General features: G+C 39.5%; 3 protein-coding genes across 3 annotated transcripts in view; all 3 read right to left on the reverse strand.

Moving 5' to 3' along the window:
• gpr45 (G protein-coupled receptor 45) overlaps positions 1–4473 on the reverse strand; it is a 7301-nt gene extending 2828 nt beyond the window's left edge. The window contains exons 1-2 of the mRNA XM_010784022.1: positions 4343–4473; positions 2140–2339 (exon numbers count right to left, since the gene is read on the reverse strand). The gene's annotated coding sequence lies outside the window, so the exon portion shown is untranslated. The remainder of the gene's footprint in view (positions 1–2139; positions 2340–4342) is intronic.
• LOC104956532 (ELKS/Rab6-interacting/CAST family member 1) overlaps positions 1–19023 on the reverse strand; it is a 92725-nt gene that overhangs the window by 70183 nt on the left and 3519 nt on the right. The gene's annotated exons all lie outside the window — the stretch shown is intronic.
• Positions 9655–11468, reverse strand: LOC104956525 (POU domain, class 3, transcription factor 3-A). Its single transcript, XM_010784021.1, has one exon. It carries the CDS (start codon positions 11130–11132, stop codon positions 9867–9869), a length of 1266 nt encoding a protein of 421 aa, XP_010782323.1. The 5' UTR covers positions 11133–11468; the 3' UTR covers positions 9655–9866.

Here is a 19023-nt window from a genome sequence, read left to right on the forward strand (position 1 = left end):
CCCTTGCAATTTGGGATTTTATTTTTGGTTGGTAGACCTCGGTGAGCTGGTCATTTCAAAAGTAACTCACCAGCCAAAAAAGTCTGGGCACCCCTGGTCTAGACACATTATTTGTTCATTTATCTGCAATATTGGCTGAGAGAGGGAAAAGTGTGAAAATTCAGTTTTTGGTAATGGTGACACTAATTTGCATAAAAAATACATGTGGGACATCCAGACAACATTTTAACATAGCTCATCATTGTCTACATACTTTTTCCACTTAGGAAACACTGATTATAAGAATATTTCTGTGTCGGTGCAAAATACACCCTTCTTCTACAAGACTAAAATGCTATTTTCTTGTAATGGCGGCACAAATTAGCATAATAGCATGCCACAGACACATGTGATTACATTAAGAATAGTTTTATTGTGTTCCTTGACCCTCAAAACATGGATCTGGATACCTTATTTGTTCAGTTATCTGCAATAATGGCTGACATATAGTGAAAGGTGTAAAAAGAGTGAAACTTGATTTTTAGGGTAAATAAACACTAGTTTGGGAAAAAAAAGTATACATTTGTCAATTTTTTAACACACGGTAGCTAATCGTTTTCTACACAATTTTTCCAATCTAGAAAAGCTGATTAGAAGTATATTTCAGGGGGGTGCATGTCTCTTCTGTATTTGCGGGTCCCATTGCAATTGTTATTGTTATTATTATCATCATGCGTCGCTTTCCACCTTCTTCTCCAGTAGGACTCAGATGAGGGTGTTGCCCTTGTCTTTTCCTTATACATGTGATGTTTTGGTGTTGTTTTGTTTCTTTCCGTTAACCGCCAAGTGGGAAATAAGTATATATTTTTTGTGTTTCTCTTAGTATCCTAAGATACTGTTATGTTTGGCTGTGAAAAAAAAAAATTCTTCTCCCTGCTCCTTTTCGCTCAATGGTGTTTTGGTAGAGTCATGTTTTGTGGCAATTATTGTACATTTGGTTTTGTGTACCATGAGCGGGACAAATAAAAATGAAATGAAATAATGTGCAGTCTGTCTCCTTTAGGGGACATGCTATGACTCTTTATAGCGCTTGTGCCTATTCATTTTGGTATCCGTAGAGCCTACCATCCCAAAAACTGTAGAATAAGACTTTTTAAGGGTTGCCTTGGTTACAAAACATGGGATTCAACATGTTATTGAGATTTGGTTCCCCTTCCTTTGTTTATACATGCTTTGTAAAATATACCCTCACTACTTGAGAATGACCTTTCACTACTTATAAACTACCTATGCAAAGGTGCGCCATATTTTCTTACAAGCCAATCCGAGCAGACTGGGCTATTTTGGGAGGGGTCTTAAAGAGACAGGCACTGAAACAGAGTGTTTTAGACAGGAGAAGGAATATAGATATAATCAGAGACGGTATAAGAAAAATAATTAGTTTTTTTCAACAATTTCTGGGTCAACATGTTCTAGTAGAAAACCCAAACCACGAGGATGAACCTGAAACTTTTGTATTTGTCTCCTTTAAATCAGAGTTGCGTTATCCTTCAAGTATATTACGTATAATCAGAAAAAATGTACTTGGTGATGCAGTGCAGTGAAAAAAGGAATTACACATAATTAAGAGCAATATAAATGCTTTGTTATGATGCATATAGGTTACTGTTACTGGCATGCTAAGAGAACAACTATATTGAAAAAGACTGCTGTAAAGATGGTATCATAACAGATACCACAGACTGATTGACTCATTAGATAGTCAGAGGATTTCAGCTGCTGCATGATCTATTACTCAGTGATAATTGTGCATTCAAACAGTGAGAGGAGGAATGACTCCCCAAGAGGATGATGAAGTTACATAAGCAGACCGTCAGACACACCACAACATGAGAGGTATCGTCACATAGGAAAGACATGTGCTGCTCACAGAGATTGGATTTGGTTGATGATTAACAGCTGTATTGACTCACATGGGTGCATAAACAAACACACACACACACACACACACACACACACACACACACACACACACACACACACACACACACACACACACACACACACACACACCACCAACCCTTCAGAGCACACACAGTCCATGTAATTCTTCACACATGAGTAGAAGTACACACATTCACACAGCAGTGTGGTACACACCCATGATATAGCCTGTCTTCCTCAGACTCAGCAGAAGCCCAGTCTTGGATAATGCTTCACACTTTGATAAAACACAGAGGCATCCTCAGGACACACAGGACTCGTCTGTTGCTATGGTTTCCACATCCTGGTAGTGGGACAGCGTTAGCGATACGTTGGTCTCAGATGTTGTCCTGCAGGTGGACGGGCTCCTACAGGAACTGGGAGACAAGAAGAACAGATAAACATCATGACCTCCATGACATAAATCAGAATGAGAGATCAGAAAAGGTTCATTTGTCTTGGAGAGGGGGGAAATACAGTGTAACAGAGAAATTAGTTCAGATAAAAGATTTAAAAAAGGGATTTATTAAATACAGAGGCAAGCACAGGTTGATAAAAGTAAAAACGAATAAGTACACGTCCATGGTAAAAAGTACAGTAAGTAGCAGCATTTTGAAAAGACAAGTGAACATATAATGGTGTTGAGAGCTAGTCTATGGTTGAAAGTAGAGTAATATGTGTGTTTTGCACATAACAGTGATTATAGAATAACAGAATAACAATAATGCAGTTTAGGTTTAGGGGTGAATATAAAAAAATGTTCAAATCATCGATTGATTTACTGATTATTCTCAAGATATATCGATTATTGGTTTGTAAAATGTCCACCTCAGTTTCTCAAAGATGAAGGTGGTGTCTTTAAATGTCAGTTTATAATGATATGAAGCAGAGATAAGGAGGACATCTCTATGCTTGAGAGGCAGAAACACATTTCCTGACTTAATAGACTTCATAGTAGCTGCTGGTTATAAAATGATCATTGCCTTTGTTCTATTCAGGCGTCCCAGGAAGACCTTGCAGAGTGATAGTAAGCCAGCTGTCATGAAGCATCCTAAAACTGAAGCAGCCATCGTTCCTTAAATTATTAATAACTGTGCTTTTATGCTGTGACATTTCAGAATATCTTCTGTAAAAAATGGCCTGTGGATTCATTGATTTTTCTGTGATGGTAAACACAGTTTGATCCAATGTACAAATTCAAAAATCAGAACATATCGCTTATAACATTTTGATAAACAAACGTCAAGAGTGCACATTTAATCTTAATAAATGATTTTCTCAGACACACAGGTGGATGAAACTGTGCCTGCAGCGACTGAAGCTACATTCTTGCACAAGCATCCTTATAGGCCACTGCATAGCGTTGCTCGTTGTTGCCATGGCAACAAGGTCACCAATTCCATGGCAACAAGCAGCCTGTTCTCTCATCCCTTATGGGCAAAATATTTTCCCTTTTACGTTTCACAGGATTTAGGAATTAAAAAAAAATAGTGTTTCAGTCTACCGCATTTATTTTTCTTTTAACTTTTTTAATTAAGCAAAAATGCCTCAAAGTCAGGAACTACAAATATTGTTTTGAGGTCTTGTTTATGTCATTGTTTGTATTCAGTAAAGATTAGCGATTAATCAGCTTGTTTGTGACATTTAAAAAAATATATATGAATGTTGACGTATTTGTATTGCTTTTTTACTATGAGGTATTGCTTACTGTCTTTAAAACAAACGTATGTAATACTTTGATGCACACATTTTGAATTGTAATACATTTTTACCTTTCAAAATGATCTGGTGCAAATTAGGTCAAGAGGATAATGAGCAGCTTTGCCCTGCAGGGGGCTCCTGGCTGCTTATTGCAACAAAAACAGTTGGTTTACGTTTACCTCAGCTGCTGCTGGACTGAGATTGATGTGACAATACAAACATAGAGACATATTAGAGTTTTATAATATCGATTTGTTCATTTGTTTCACTTTCATGTGTCTATGATTAAAAGCATCCAGATGCAGTAATACATGTAAAAGGTTTAGTGGTATCAGCTCCTTGATGCAGGTTTATTTTCCTTTTTTTACAACCTCGTACATAAGATACCATATATATGTATCCTTATTTCAATAACCCATTGCTTACACTATTAAAACACATTGTTTTCACATGGCACCAGCACTGAGCCTGTACAGTGTGTCCTCCTCATATTTACATAAGAGCCTGTTTCCATCACCTGTGTTTCTCTAGTCTACTCAGCCTTTCTGTCAATGCAGACCATCATGAAAAAACAGACGTCAAAGAGAAAAGACAACCTTTCACCTGTAAGCAACGAGCAGGGGATTAAAGCAATGATCAGATGCATTTTTGAGCATTTACTTAATATAAATAAGCTTACCTCGACTTCAGGTTTGTGATCAGGCTTCATGCTTGTCTCCTGACTCGACGATCGCGTTTCTCTCGCTGTGAATGTCGAGCTTTCCCCAAAATATTCCACTTTGAACATTTTCCTGCCGGATCGATCGCCATCGTGCCTCCTGCGGATGAAGCTGACGCGAGGAGAGCAGGTGGTCCCTGACTTAAAGGAGCAGTGCGAGGTGCATTCATTTCACACATGCAGCATGTATCATATGGGATGCTAATTAATGCATAGGCTACTTTGTTATCTGTGTGATGTTAATGTATTTGAGTACACATTATAGTTTAACATCAAGTGTGTCTTTGAAAAGGTAGTCTCTTACCTAAAACAGCTAATAATAATAGTTGACATTGGATTTACAAAAGGATATTTAGATTATTGTTCTGGTCTTTTAGCCATGCACCAAGGGATGCAGTAAGAACAAAACAGGACACATTTAAAGAAATATGATTTAAAAATACCTTACTGTAATTAACACTAATTTCAGGACGTTTGAATTCCTTATCACATAACAATGAATTCCAGCATTATGCATGTCTTTATTAAACAGTCAGTCTGTATGTTGGGTTGTCAGTCGATCTTGGCATAAACAGACTCACATCCACTTCTTTAAAACATCCAAAGTTTAATTATAGTTTTCTTTTCTTGAACAGCTATAATTTATTATGTATAATTAATTGAACAGTTTCTTTGTGTTTTTGTATATGCCATATGAACAGTGTCCTCATGCAAAGTAAACATTCACAAACATGCGTTAATGATGTTTGTCCAGGAGATGGCAGCATTGTGTCTTACATGCATTTGGCCTTCAGTTGAGGCTTTTCTGCAACCCTTATGTGTTGGTATGTTTAGGTCTTTATAGTATCTCTTTTTCATTTACACTTTTCAAAGATGCACCACCTCTTCTTGAAACATCACATATCCATCATTAATTTTCCAGCAGCAGCCTAATAAATTATTGAATAAATGATACCGCTTTGTATTTTAAGGAGGTTTTTCAGACATCATTGATATAATGCTGGCTGAATCCAGATGTGCAGAGAAACATCGATACAAACAGAGTTGCTGAATGGAATTTATTGTAATTCATTTTGATTGATATAAGAAAACGGTTGTATTTTCAGTACTAGTCACACACGTACGGATACACACTCACACAATTAGCATGCAGGCGGAGATCTTTTTCATGGGCATGCTTGTCTAAATTGGCATCGTGCCCATGTGTTGAACATGCCCATCAAACCAGTTCCACTCCAGCGGTCTGGCACATGCATGCTCGTCACGTTCGGTGGCACCCACACAACAAGCTTGCTGGTGAGAGAATTCATTTCCCTCTCCATTATTCCACAGATGTTTGCTTTAATGTCTTCCTGATGGGGAGACTTTGGTACTCCATCATTCACCAAAAAAATCAAACAGTGAAAACCACTAAATCAGAATATTCAGAGGAGACTCCACACACACGTAATAATATTGACTTTGAGATGATTGAGTCTTGTGTGGACTAGTTTCCCTGTTACATGTAGACATTTTGATACATTCACACAGAAAATTACAAGAATCTAAAATAAATTATTTTGACTTTTATATAGGCATGCCGCTGCTTCTGACTCCATGAGCGTTAACTCACCCTGAGGAAGCCACAGTGTGTTAATCAGTGTTAGACTTTAGTGCTTAACCCATCTCAGCAATGTGGAAATAATTAACACCAACCAGTGAGGACTGATAATGTGCAACCCACAGTGAAATAGTTGTGCATTAACACCTGCTTTTCTTTAGTTTGTGCGTATGTAACACTGGCCCAAACTGTGAGTCACAAACAACATGCAGAAGGCGATTATCATGCCATAATTGCCTTATGTAAAGTACCTCTGAACAAGGCTTTAAGAGCAATTATGAGCAATCATATTAGCATGTTCTGTTGGGGGAGCTAATAACATTTTGACTGTTTCACTGATGAAAGAAACAATACTCCAGTGGTGATAATACCTCATGTAAGTACCACATTATGCTCAAGCACTTTCTACACGTTTCAGGGTGTTCATGTGAGCCTAGCCATTTCTTTTGATTGATGGTTTTGGGTTCAGGTTACTGTAACATCATCGGCTTTTACCTTCAGATCCCCACATTAATATTCAGAGGAGACACCTAAGCGTTGTGTGATGACAAACCCCCTTTAAAGGGCTTTTTATCCCTCAATTCCAGCCTTATCTGCCATCTTTACATCGCTAAGCTTTGAGGGGATCACACTGCAATCCTGCGAGCTTAGATTTCGCCTCCATTTTTATCAGAGAATTCAGAATTTTGAAGCTCAGGGGGAATACATCATGTTACGAGGAACCGGTAGATGATTACTGTGAGCTGTGGTGCCACCTTTCCACCCCTGTGTGATGTGTAGCTGAGAGCAGGCAGAATGGTTAATTTACATTAACGTTGTGTGTTTATGTGAAGACTGGGATAGGTTGTCATGACCGAGCGCTGTCCTGTGTGTTCTAGCTGTTTTACATTCAGTTACTTAATGCTGACAAGCTTTGAGCGTCATCATTTCGTGAAGAAGAAATGTGTCAGTAAAAGTGTTTTTAGTATTTTTTTCAACATCATCATCTGGTGAACATCTTATTTGGCAAACTTATCTGAAACCAAAGCAATTTTTAATCTTTATTATTTTACTTTTGTCTGCCCAATAATAAAACCGTTTTCTCAGGATTTTATTTCAAAACCTTCTTTTTTTTTTGTGTGTATCTATTGTATCTGCTTTTTTATGTGTCAGTCACACAAGCTGGTGAAGTTTCATTAGCATGTATTCTTTATTTTTAATTGTCTCCCCTAACTTACTACTAAGGGATTGAAAATTAACCAAGAGTTACTGCTAAAGACCAATTCAAGCCACCCATTCATGCAGGCAGGCTGCTATTTATACGAGTTTCCCCTTAAATCCTGCCAAATGTCAGCAAAGACACACACACACACACACACACACACACACACACACACACACACACACACACACACACACACACACACACACACACACACCTTAGAAACACGTTGATTTATCTCTCTTTCTAACACAGGTAGTGAGGAACATTCATAAAAAGAATGACATGGTTACCAGAAGTGTGAGTATCAGTCAACATTTTTTGTTTATGTCCATGTGGAAAAAATTCTAAATGTGACATTTGCAGTGAAACATTAACTTCCAGGTTTGTGTTATTTTCTGTGTGTTCTGTTTGGTTTGTTCGCAGCTACTGTAGCAGCCGACCTTTGACCTCCCTTTGGCCTTTTTTTCCACGACTCCCAAATGATCTTCCACATATCAATACGACATTAGATTTGCGGTATTAGCTCATTAGCTGACGTGTTTCTGTTTGTTTGTGTGCATCAGAGACAGAGAGAGTAAAACACAGATTGTTTCTCACAGCCAGCGTCCTGAGCTTCTTACTGCCTACATGTGTATCTGCCAAACCCATCATCTGTGGCAAAAGACCCGCCGCCTCGTGTCCCTCCATCTCGCTGTCACCTTGGCAACCGCTGCCGAGGTGAACCGCCAGCTGGGACGGCCGACCTCTGCTGGCTGCGATCCAGGAGCTCGGTCCACTGGATGTATGTTGCTGCAGCGTATATCACACCAAAGAGAGACGCATGTGAGGAGTTCAATCAGATTCAATAGTGTCAACACATAAGAGCTGGGAAAAGTACAGATTATGTTATATCTATGTGACTGTTTGCTTTATTTGAACCTGACCTGGTATATCGGGTCATTTTGTTCAGTCTGTTTTTGCTTATTTTTCACTTTTGCGACACTAGGTGTATTCCCTTTGTGGAAATTGAGTTTTGTTTTGTTTTATTTTAGGTAATTTATCTGTTTGTTGTTAGAGTTATTATCAATGTTTGAGACGCATGTGAGGAGTTCAATCAGATTCAGTGGTGTCAACACATAAAAGCTGTGAAATGTTGAAACAGATGATTTTATATTTATGAACGCAACTAGGAGGCCTAAAAGCTGGGAAATGTTGCAATAGATCACTTTGATTGATTTTATTTTGTGTTGTTTTATGGAAGAATGCTCACCCTCTAAAGTGTCTTTGAATATCTTGAAAAGCGCTCTATAATTAAATGTATTACTATTATGATTATTATTTGTGTGACTGCTTTATATGAACCTCCTAGGTATCTTGTTTCATTCTGTTTCGTCTGTTTTTTTCTGCAATTTGTATCTTTGCAACACTAAGTGCTTTCCTTTCCTAGAGTTATTTTCAAAGAGTATAACCACAGGTTTGAAAAACAGCTTTGTTCCAGCAGACATCGCATACATTTACAAGTTGTAGCTACCGGCTTTCTGACTGCTAAAGAATATGTTAATTATTTGTATTTCAACAGTCCAAAACTATAAATGTCCGTTTAGTATCATATATGGCAAAAACTAAACAAAAATGATCATTATTGTCCCATCAAAGAGGCTGGAAACAGCAAATCAATGTTTTTTAAAATTAAATTGAAGAATGATTGAACTATTCTGTGAGTTTATGATTTTAATTAACTGACTAGTCATTGCTCTCGATAAGAAACTATTAAGAGGAAAGCCAAGGCAGAACAACATTATTTTTCAGAGTTTTTAACATATACGCAGATATTACATTTTGTCACGAATAACTTTGCGGTTTGTTTGACCGAACCCACTGAAAAGCAGCAGAACACATGTTTGTGGGTGTTTGTGAGTCTAAGGTATCTCAACACAATTATTTCTTAAGTCAAATTTATTAAATACTTTGTCTATTCCATGAAAATAAACACAGTGGAAAAAAAATAAATAGACCAAATCATCACCAGAGAATACACAGCAGACTAACTTGTACATAAACTTAAGGGAATGTTTGCTATTTTGACAAAAAGGAGTTGAATGAAAAAACACAATACTGGTTTTACTTTAAGTTGCTCTTTGATCACTGACTGTGTCACAACACAACTCCACTGACACACAACACAAAAGTTAGAAACACATTTGAAGGAAGATAAATTATTGCTCATTAAAAAACACTTAATGCTGAATAAAGCGCATTAAACCAATGTCTTTCATATAAAAGAAACATAGGCAATAACCCTGTTTAGCCAGTGGGACATCAAACTCTGCAGCATTAAAGGGGAACTAGTATGTTGAACATTACCAAGATTTGGAAACATTTTTCCTTGAATCTCTTGGTATCAGATTGATAAAATGCCCGTAGGCTCTTTTGGTGAACACACATTGCGATTAATAAACTTTTTTCATTTTCTGTTCAGACTTTTTTTCATTTTCTGTCCCAAAGGCTGATTCATAGTGCAGGAATACCAAAGGATGCATACAAGTGTTCTGCTCTCAAATGAGTACAACTTGGAAACAACATTATTGAGGACCATAGAACATGGGGACATATAAGAAAATGTTATGAATTATGCTATCATTTAGGGAAACATGACATATTATCTAAAAAAAAGTTCTGATTTATTGTCCGGTAAGTTATTTTCACGTGTCGCTGTACATCCTCTTGCAGTCTATGGAGGGTGACGGTGTGTCCGGTCCCATGCTGCCCACCTGCGAGTACGCGTCCTCCGGGGTGCGAGGCAGTCCTGGCGGCGTCATGCGCTTCTCTTTCTGCCTGCGGTTGCAGAACCAGACCCTGACCACCTCCTTCTCCAGCTGCAGGGAGTCCGCCAGAGAGGTGATCTCCAGGGCGGCAGGCTTGGGACACTTGAGGAAGTGGCTCTCCAACGCGCCTTTTACGCTCACCTCGATCGACGTGCGCTTTTTCCTCTTCCTGCCCTGCGTGGCCATCTTATCGATGCAGGTCGGGCTCCCGGTGGTGGAGTCGGCCTCTTCCAGCCACTTGTTCAGCAGAGGCTTCAGCTTGCACATGTTCTTAAAGCTCAGCTGGAGCGCCTCAAACCTGCAGATGGTAGTCTGTGAGAACACGTTGCCGTACAGGGTGCCCAAAGCGAGACCCACGTCTGCCTGCGTGAAGCCCAGCTTGATCCGCCGCTGCTTGAACAGTTTGGCGAAAAGCTCCAAGTCATCAGACGTCGGCGTGTCCTCGTCTGAGTGCTGCTCGTGGTTCACGCCGTGGTGCTGGCTGTGGTGCGTGTGGTGGTTGTTATTGTTGTGGTGGTGATGGTGGTGATGGTGGTTCCCGTGGTCGAGTTCCGGGGACTCCCCGCGCAACACCCCGTGGTGCATGAGGCTCTGCCCGGCGTGGGAGCTAAGCATCCCGTTGACAGTGAACCCAGGCTGGGAGTAAATGAGCGACTGTTGCTGCTGCTGCCCCTCGGTGATGCTGATGTGCGCCGCGGAAGAGCCTCCCCAACTTCCCTGGTGCGCCTGATGCGTCCCCAGGTGTGGGGGTCTGTGGTGCAGAGCGGTGCCTGTATGGAGGTCCTCCCTGCCCCTCTTCACGTCCTGCGGCTGGGAGCTGGGGGGCCACGGGGAGCCGGCCTCGGCTGCTGCCACCGCGGCTGCAGCTGCTGCGGCTGCTGCGTGAGGCAACGATGTCACCCACTGGTGGGCATGGCTCAGCATGTGCCCCCCGTTGCTCGCCACCATGGCTCCCTGCATGAAATCACTCTGCACCATCTTGACTGAAGGGTCCCCTCTGTATCCACTAGACACCGTGGTCACAGCGGTGCTGCCCGGCTGCATGCCCCCGACTCTCCGATCAGAGTGAAGCACCGGGCTGGACAAAATCCTGCTGCTGGCGAGGTAAGGACTGGAGGTGGCTGTTGCCATCCCCCAATGCATAAATCTTCAGATATATCTCTCTCTCCTTTGGTAAATGTTATTCTAATCCATACATAAATGCAGTCTTAAAGAAAGCAGGAAGTCACTCCATAGGGGCTCAGGTGATTTTGGTTAGATTGTGCAGCATTCCGGTTCAACAAAACTTCAAAACTTTTCTCTGTCCCGGGAGCTCCTCCGTGCGTAATCCACGGAGCTGATGGGAAAAACCTTCTCCTGTTCCAAAACGAGGAGCAGATTCACCTAAAAACACTGATATTAATGTTTTAAAGCGATTAAATGAATAAAAAATAATGTAAAGTCTGTCTGGTCCTCTGGGTAGTTTCGCTCACTGCTCTACCAGTCCTCTGCGCAGAGAAGAAAACGAGCATGTGTTTACGTTGTGCCAAGGCTGCGTATTCCTCTCCCATCTCCATCCAATTACAACAGAAAGCCTCTGCAGAGCTCCTGCTGATTGGACGCGCAGTCAGAGAGGAGCTGTGTCTCAGTCCAGCCTCGGGTGCACAAAGTTACAGCTGCAGGAATAAAAGCAAAAATAAAGACAAATATTACAATAGAAATAAGACAGACGATAATAGCTGGAGATAGAAATCCTGCAACAACAACAAAAACAACACTAATTTAAACATATACAAAATAATAATGATGATATTATAATGAATAATATAGGTAATGGTTAGGTTTGGTTATTATTATGATTATTTTGATTATTTTAATTATTTTGATTATTATTATTATTATTATTATTGTTATTTTAACACATATTGTGACGCTATACAGAAAGCAGTGCAGTATATTTCAATATGTATACAGAACAAGGTTTCTCTTTTATATTAACGCAGTGACCGAGGCTGGTGTCAAGGATCCTTGGCTCTTTGGTACATGTACGCTGTTGGTACGCCTCTTGCATCTTAATGCACTCTCCCTTTCATATGGTAAAGGAAGGCCACAGTGGCGTAACGCACCGCACTAGTTTCCAGCCTTCAAAAAACAACACCCCAGTTCTGGATGTTTCCATGGGTCAGTTTCTGGATGGCCTGTTAAACAAACGTGTCGTGGCAAATTTTCTACCACGGATTTGGCTCAGTTTCACGGGCCTTGAGAGGGTGAAGCACCGTCTGAGAAGCAGGACGTTTTGTGAGGAGAGAGCCAGGTGCAGCAAAATAAATGTGCTAATTTATGTTTTTCAGCTCTCAGGATTTGTCTTGGATCTCATCCAAAAGGTAAAAGATAAATGGACACAAAAATTCAGCCTGCAACATAAACTGAGACTTTTACCATGACATTTGAATTTTGTATCCACAATTATATATATATATACCGTTTTTCATGTTCAAACTATGTTTGAACACAAATGTGTTGCAATATACACTGGTGGATGAAGGACTCTGAGCTTTTAGATAAGTATGTTATGTTAGTCCTGCAACTAACTTGAAAAAAGTACGTGCATATATAAAGAATTTACCAAAAGTTAAACTATACTGAATATTCAGAATATAAACTTTATATTTTATATTTCTGCATTATAATTATTAATACAACTTCACTTTAATGCCACTAGTGGTAAAGAAGGACTTAATTCTAGATAGTTTAATCTGTTATCATATATATCTTAATTTATTTGTCGATTTATAGTTATTATTAAATATTATCACTTGCAAGTTAGTAGTCACTAAAGATATTAGATAGATGTTTTGGAGTAAAAAGTAATATATTTACCTAGAATAGATGTTTATAAAAAGTACTTCAAATTGAACTTGAATATAGTACTGGATTAACTGTACTTAGTTACATTGCACAACAAACACATGCATTATGATTTATCAGCACAGGCAGAAATGTGTATGTCATATCCTGTTGTTGTTATTATTATTAGGCTTTTTTTAAGTACTTCAAGTTCACAATACTCAGTGAGTAATGCTGAGGGGGGCCTGGGGTTTATCGCAGAGTAAGCACAACGACACTCATAAAACGAACTCAACTAAAGACATCACTGACTGATTGACACAACACATTGCGCAATAAGACACTCTGCATTTACAGTCTGCTTTATTTAAATTCTGCAATACATCTGCGTTGCCCTTTAACCTTTGTAATGGCACAAGAATGAATATAAAGAAAATCCAACGCACTCTTTTCAAATACCACTTGAAAAATGTAAACTTCTTTCTTTTTAACACACAAGTAGTCTTCCAGATGCTCTGCAGCGTTTCTTCAGATGTTTCGTGGTTAAACTGTGATCTACCCGGTAAATTAAAAACACACATAATGTTTTCATGCACCACATAAAACACACTTTCTTATACTTTCTAAATTCCCCAAATGTTTAGTTTAGGTTTGCGTTTCATCAAAGACCTTTTTTTCACAATTTCAACTTCTTTTACAACACCTTCTGGAATTACAACGTCTTTGTAGTTTAAACAAAACCATAATGAAGTGAATAGTGATTAAGTAAATGATAAAGATGACATTCAAAGATCAATATATGACAGATGTGAAAAGTGCATGATCATTTAGTTTATCCAGGAATCATGTTTCATATCGGAACAGAGATAATAGATCACCAGATAAGGCAACGTTTTTTATCAAAGTTAAGATTTCAATAATTGAGCCCATTCATGATAACCAGACAATGAATGGTGTTATTGTCAATATTGCAAAGTATGAGGTTTTAATAATGGCTTGCACTTGTCAGTAATTCATCTGTAAATCATTTGTAAAAGAATACGACGGCCATTTCTTAAAATAACAATACAAAATAAATGTATATTAACAACCTCTAGCCGAGTATTGGGATAGCCCTCTATTAATAACGTATGACCTTAAAGAAACAAGTGTCTGAAAAGTTTTGTATGGCTTTCTATAAATCATAGCAGATGTATAAGTATTAATAGAGAAGTTTACAACTTTAAAAAATGAGCAATTATTTATTCCACAGTCTATAAAACCTGTTTATCGTTGAGCCGTGTTCAGTAAAATCAGAGAAGCTGCTCTGAAGCACCGCAGAGTTTCACATCTTTCCAGCCTGGCAGCACAATGTGGAGAAACCAGACGACTGAGGGAATGCTCTAATGTTTTTCATGTGTTGTGCTGGCTGGTCGCAGCGCTGGGTCTCTATTTGTTATTCATGAAGGAAGCTGGGTGAAGAGGCCTTCTTATGATGCACATTTTTCTCTCTGCTCACTCACTCTCTCTCACACACACACACAGAGGGAGACTACTTCACAACCAAGCAAATAGTTTTAGTTGTAGCGAATACTGCAATTAATCCAGCATAATAAACACGACACTGTCGGCTAATTTATGTTATTGTTTATTTTAGATCTTCTTCAAATCATTTACTCAAAGACTTTCTCTCCCTTCCTCTCGTTCTCTCTCTCTCCCGCTCTTCGCCCTCTGTTGAGTCTTCAATATGCAGATCGGCCATTTCTGCCCTGGGCTATTTTCTTTGGTAGACTTTTGAAATATGCTAATGCATCCACCAAAATTGCGAAAGAGAAAAAAAAAAAAAACCTTCATCTGGGCTCCAGGAGTTTTCCATTCCAAAGAAACAGATTATTTTTCTCTTGTTCTCGTCCTGTTTGCTTTGCCGGTCAAGGGTCTGACTAATTAAGAAGGGAGAATAAACACAAACAGGAAGAGAAAACACAAAATTAACTTCTGAGAAAGACAGATTTGTTGTTCATATTTCCATATTATTACATTTATTAATATTCATTGCAGAGAATATAACAACATTTCATTCTTTATGGCTTAAAATTGGTATCTCGTGATTAAAACACAACAATCGTACTTTCTTTTCATTTGATTTCTTGTTTTATGTGTGTTGAACAAGTCCAAACACAAGAACAGGATTTCTCTCCTTGGCTTTCATCCCAGCATTTTTTTTATAATCCACGTCTTCAGATTCATCCTGTGGTTCTGATCATGAGTGTGTTTGACCTTCAGCTCTCCCTGAGTCAGAGAGATCCTTCACAGTGGGAGTCTCTACCCACAACCCCCTGCTGAGCGCTCAAATCGGAAGCAGAGGAAACATGAAGAGCACAGTGTACAGATAGAGAGCAAACACAGGGTACGCATGGGGAAATGATCAAAGTACATTTACTTCCAAAACCCCTCATTCACACGCAGAAATATGAGACAAACATGACCAATTATATTTAAATGTACTGGCCTGAATGCGCTGTGACGTTTGCTCTTCGGTAAATCATTTTCTATTTCTTAACTTCCACGGAGTGTGATGGGTTTGCTCAAACAGAGGGCGGGTTAAAGGAAAGAAGGAGCTGTTTACTACCAATAGTCAATTACCAACCCCAATGATGATGACACCCAATGGACAGATGCAGCAGCTAAACACTGTTGTGGTTTAGCCCATTATGAGTGAATAGGGGGAATTAATTTGTGGAAATTACATTCATTAATCCCAATGGATCATTTGAAAGGGGCCAAAGTGACAAGGAACAGCAGAGAGGGAGACCACATTTAGGAAATGGTACAAAGACATCACTCATCTCTCTTTGTGTGTGTGTGTGTGTGTGTGTGTGTGTGTGTGTGTGTGTGTGTGTGTGTGTGTGTGTGTGTGTGTGTGTGTGTGTGTGTGTGTGTGTGTGTGTGGTTATTGTCTATCCAGAGAGGTGGATCAGTTCATGAAATTAGGGTTAGGTATAATGTGTTTGATCAACTTTTTATATTTTGTTTCAGCTTATCTAATTATTGTGGCATAAAGAACATGTTTTAAGTGTTTATTTGATGAAGAACAAGGATAAAAAACTGTTAATCCAGTGACACATATCTGTTAAATATGGCTTTAAAGTTGGAAGGTATATCCCACTTGCAGAATCCCTGCCATCCCAACTGTACATACTGGATGATCATTGTTATTTTTGACCATTTAAACCACCCTGTAATATATTGATAAAGGAGAATATAGCCCAAGCGGTACAAAAAAGACTTGATTTACAGTTTCTTTTTTCTTTTGTTGAGTTTGTTTGGGTCACATGTCTTGGAGGACTTTAAGGGTTACAGGTGATTTTCTTAGCCGAGCATTAGTCTGGAGTTTGCACGAGCTGAACACAGCTTTGGATTCAGTTGCCCAATAACATCTGATACAATTGACCAGATATTTAAGAATAAGGCTGCTATATTTCTTCTTTTTCTTTGTCCCTGAAGACATAAAACGTATATAACTTTCATTTTATAAAACGGTGCTGTAAGGTCCTCAAATAGTTTGGAACGGTAGCTTTAGAGAGAAAGTATTTAAACCTTAATGTTTTAAGCCACGATAAACACACATTAGGTGGGCAATTGGGATTATCAACATTATTGTTTATTCATATATATTTTTCATGCATCCTGCTGAGTGTTAAATCCAATATTCTCTTTCTTTTTTGCTCTGTTTTCGTTTACTTCTCCTGAAGCGAATATCTTGTGGATTAAGTCAGTTTTGTAGCGCTTTTGTTTTGTTGCCAGTTGCTGCTGAAAATATTGCTAAAAAGTGAAGTTGAGGAAAGCAAACCTAAACAATAAGCTAAAAGATGCCACAGTATGAAGCGCTTTAGAGCCGAGGGGACATATTTCTACGGAGTTGTCGTTATAACTGCCCCTCACATATAAGTTAGTTATCAGGTCCTTTGTTCATATAAAATGTTAATCGTAGAAGATTTAAAACAAATAAACTTCCACTCTAATGTCTCGACATGCATCTCATGGAGGTAATCGTGGGCAGAAAACTGTTCAGAGTCCAGTCTGCATGTGTACCTCAGGAATAATTTAAAGTTGTGACATGTGTTTAACAGATGCTCCGGCACACAAAGAGTCCTTTGCCTTCAGCATGGTGCACAGACAGAGTGAAATGTGCTGAGTCTGGCAGTCGAGGTGTCTGCATTTACACTCGGACTCCACAATGACGCCGATCATTTTGCGGCTTCAAAAGTGATTAGACTGCAACTAAAGAATGTTCTCACAATGGATCGTTATTGTCAGGGGGGATATGACTGATTGATTGATCTGCTGCCCTCTTCGAGAACACGGCTGTAACGCAGCGGCAGGAACAGGAAGTCATCAGTCAGCCAATCTGTGTCATGAATCATTCAACCTTTGACTTCCTTGCTTTGTTGAGTCAGCCTCGAGACACAATGTGCAGAATTAGTAATGACACCTTGAGATTTTATTTTTATTTTGAAGGTGTGATTTCCAGTGTTACGGCAATAGGACCACCCAAGGCTCACTTAAAACCATCATACTAAATGTGTGGATTGAATTCTCCCTTTGCCTCAGTGCATTAGCAGAGGAAATAATGACAGATGATTGAAGAGCGGGGAAATCATCTTTTTTTTTGTGTGCTGATAGCAGAACCGTCTTTCTCAGTAACTCAGCACACACTTTAGGTCATTTCCATTAACTCAGCTGAGACTTTGGTAGATAATGTTAACGTGCTGAATGGCATACATATTCAAACTCTGACGTGTGATCCCCTTTTCCTTTGAGAAAGACGAAGAAATATTAAGTTAAGCTAAGAAAATATTAGCCAGCCAGCCAGCATGCGGGAAGTAATGTCGGAAAATGTGCTGATTTTTCTACACGGGGGACTTACTTCATTATATGTGCAAGCAAATTTATATTCACAGTTCAAGCCTATGTTAACATTATAGATTTCAAGAGCAAAGCCAATTACAAGCATCACTCTATAACCAGGCACCATGTGTGTATGAGAAGGGTTTGTGGTGGAAAGATGGGGCTTTTTAGGGTTGGAGTTACAGCTGAAACTGTGTATTGAGAGGCTGATCACGAGTGAATGGAGCTGTGAGACTCGCAGTACTTCTGATTTCTCTCTTTTTCAAGTCCGGAGAATTCGTCTCTTATTCCATAAGGTGAAGTCGAACAGTTCCATGTGGTTTGTGAGCGAATTAATCATGATGATTAATTGGCTTTCAAGTTAAATATCCAGTGAGCGATGTCAGTCTGCCAGGCATCAGGGCTAAATTGACAGGCCTTTAAGGAGAAGCAGATTGATTTACACAGCAGCTAATGAATCCCCCTCCACCCAGAAGGGGAGGAAAGGTAAACAAGTCCTTTCTTTTCCTTCCTCCCATCTGCCTAGTTCAAGTATACACTTTGCTCAGTATTGAACTCTAACCTGAGACACAGAGACTCTTTTTTCCATTTATATTGGTTTTACAATAAAAGGACAGCTAGAACAGATTGGATTGTATCCCTTAAAGTTGCACTGTGCTTGTTCTTTGAAGGGACCTATTATGCTTTTTAGGGGTTTCCCTTCCCTGTAGTGTGTTATATAGGTTTTTGAGCATGCACATGGTCTGCAAAGGCTCCTGTTCCCTACAGAGGGAGTTTCTCTCCCACACAGCCCCCCCACTGCCTGGAATGCCTCCATTGGAATCCTTAGTTTGTTTACTTCCATTACATAGTGACATCACTATAACACTTGCGCTTTTATTGGCTAACCCTCCAATACATTGTACAAATAGGCTAAAGGGTGGGACAAATGAAGCTTAGCGCAAGTTAAATCAGGAAGACCAATATCCTCTGTCTGTTACACGTCATTTCAATACTCTCTCCTCTCTCAATAAGTGATCGGGGGCGTCACTCCCCAGCTAACCAATAACTTCCCCCCATTTTCACAAGCCTATCATTGCACTCGCTAACCCCTTTAAATCTGCTCTTCCCTCTCCGTCAGCTGTCATTTCAGGTGACAATGCGCAACCCTCCTCCACCCCTTCGCCTCCTGTCTCCTAATACAGGGCCAAGCTAAAACCTTCTCCCTTCAGACCGGACTGAACTACTTATCACCACCACCAGTGTCTAGACCCCGGGGGGTTTCATCGGAGCGTTTTTTCCCCCTCCTGAATGATTATCCTGCAAACTGGGGCCTAATCGC

This window comes from Notothenia coriiceps, unplaced genomic scaffold (assembly GCF_000735185.1).
Source record: "Notothenia coriiceps isolate Sejong01 unplaced genomic scaffold, NC01 NC01_scaffold00026098, whole genome shotgun sequence".
NCBI lineage: Eukaryota > Metazoa > Chordata > Actinopteri > Perciformes > Nototheniidae > Notothenia > Notothenia coriiceps.

What these genes read in the sequence shown, in the direction of transcription:
- LOC104956525 (XM_010784021.1), bottom strand. Translation starts at nt 11,132, where the DNA reads ATGCATTGGGGGATGGCAACAGCCACCTCCAGTCCTTACCTCGCCAGC.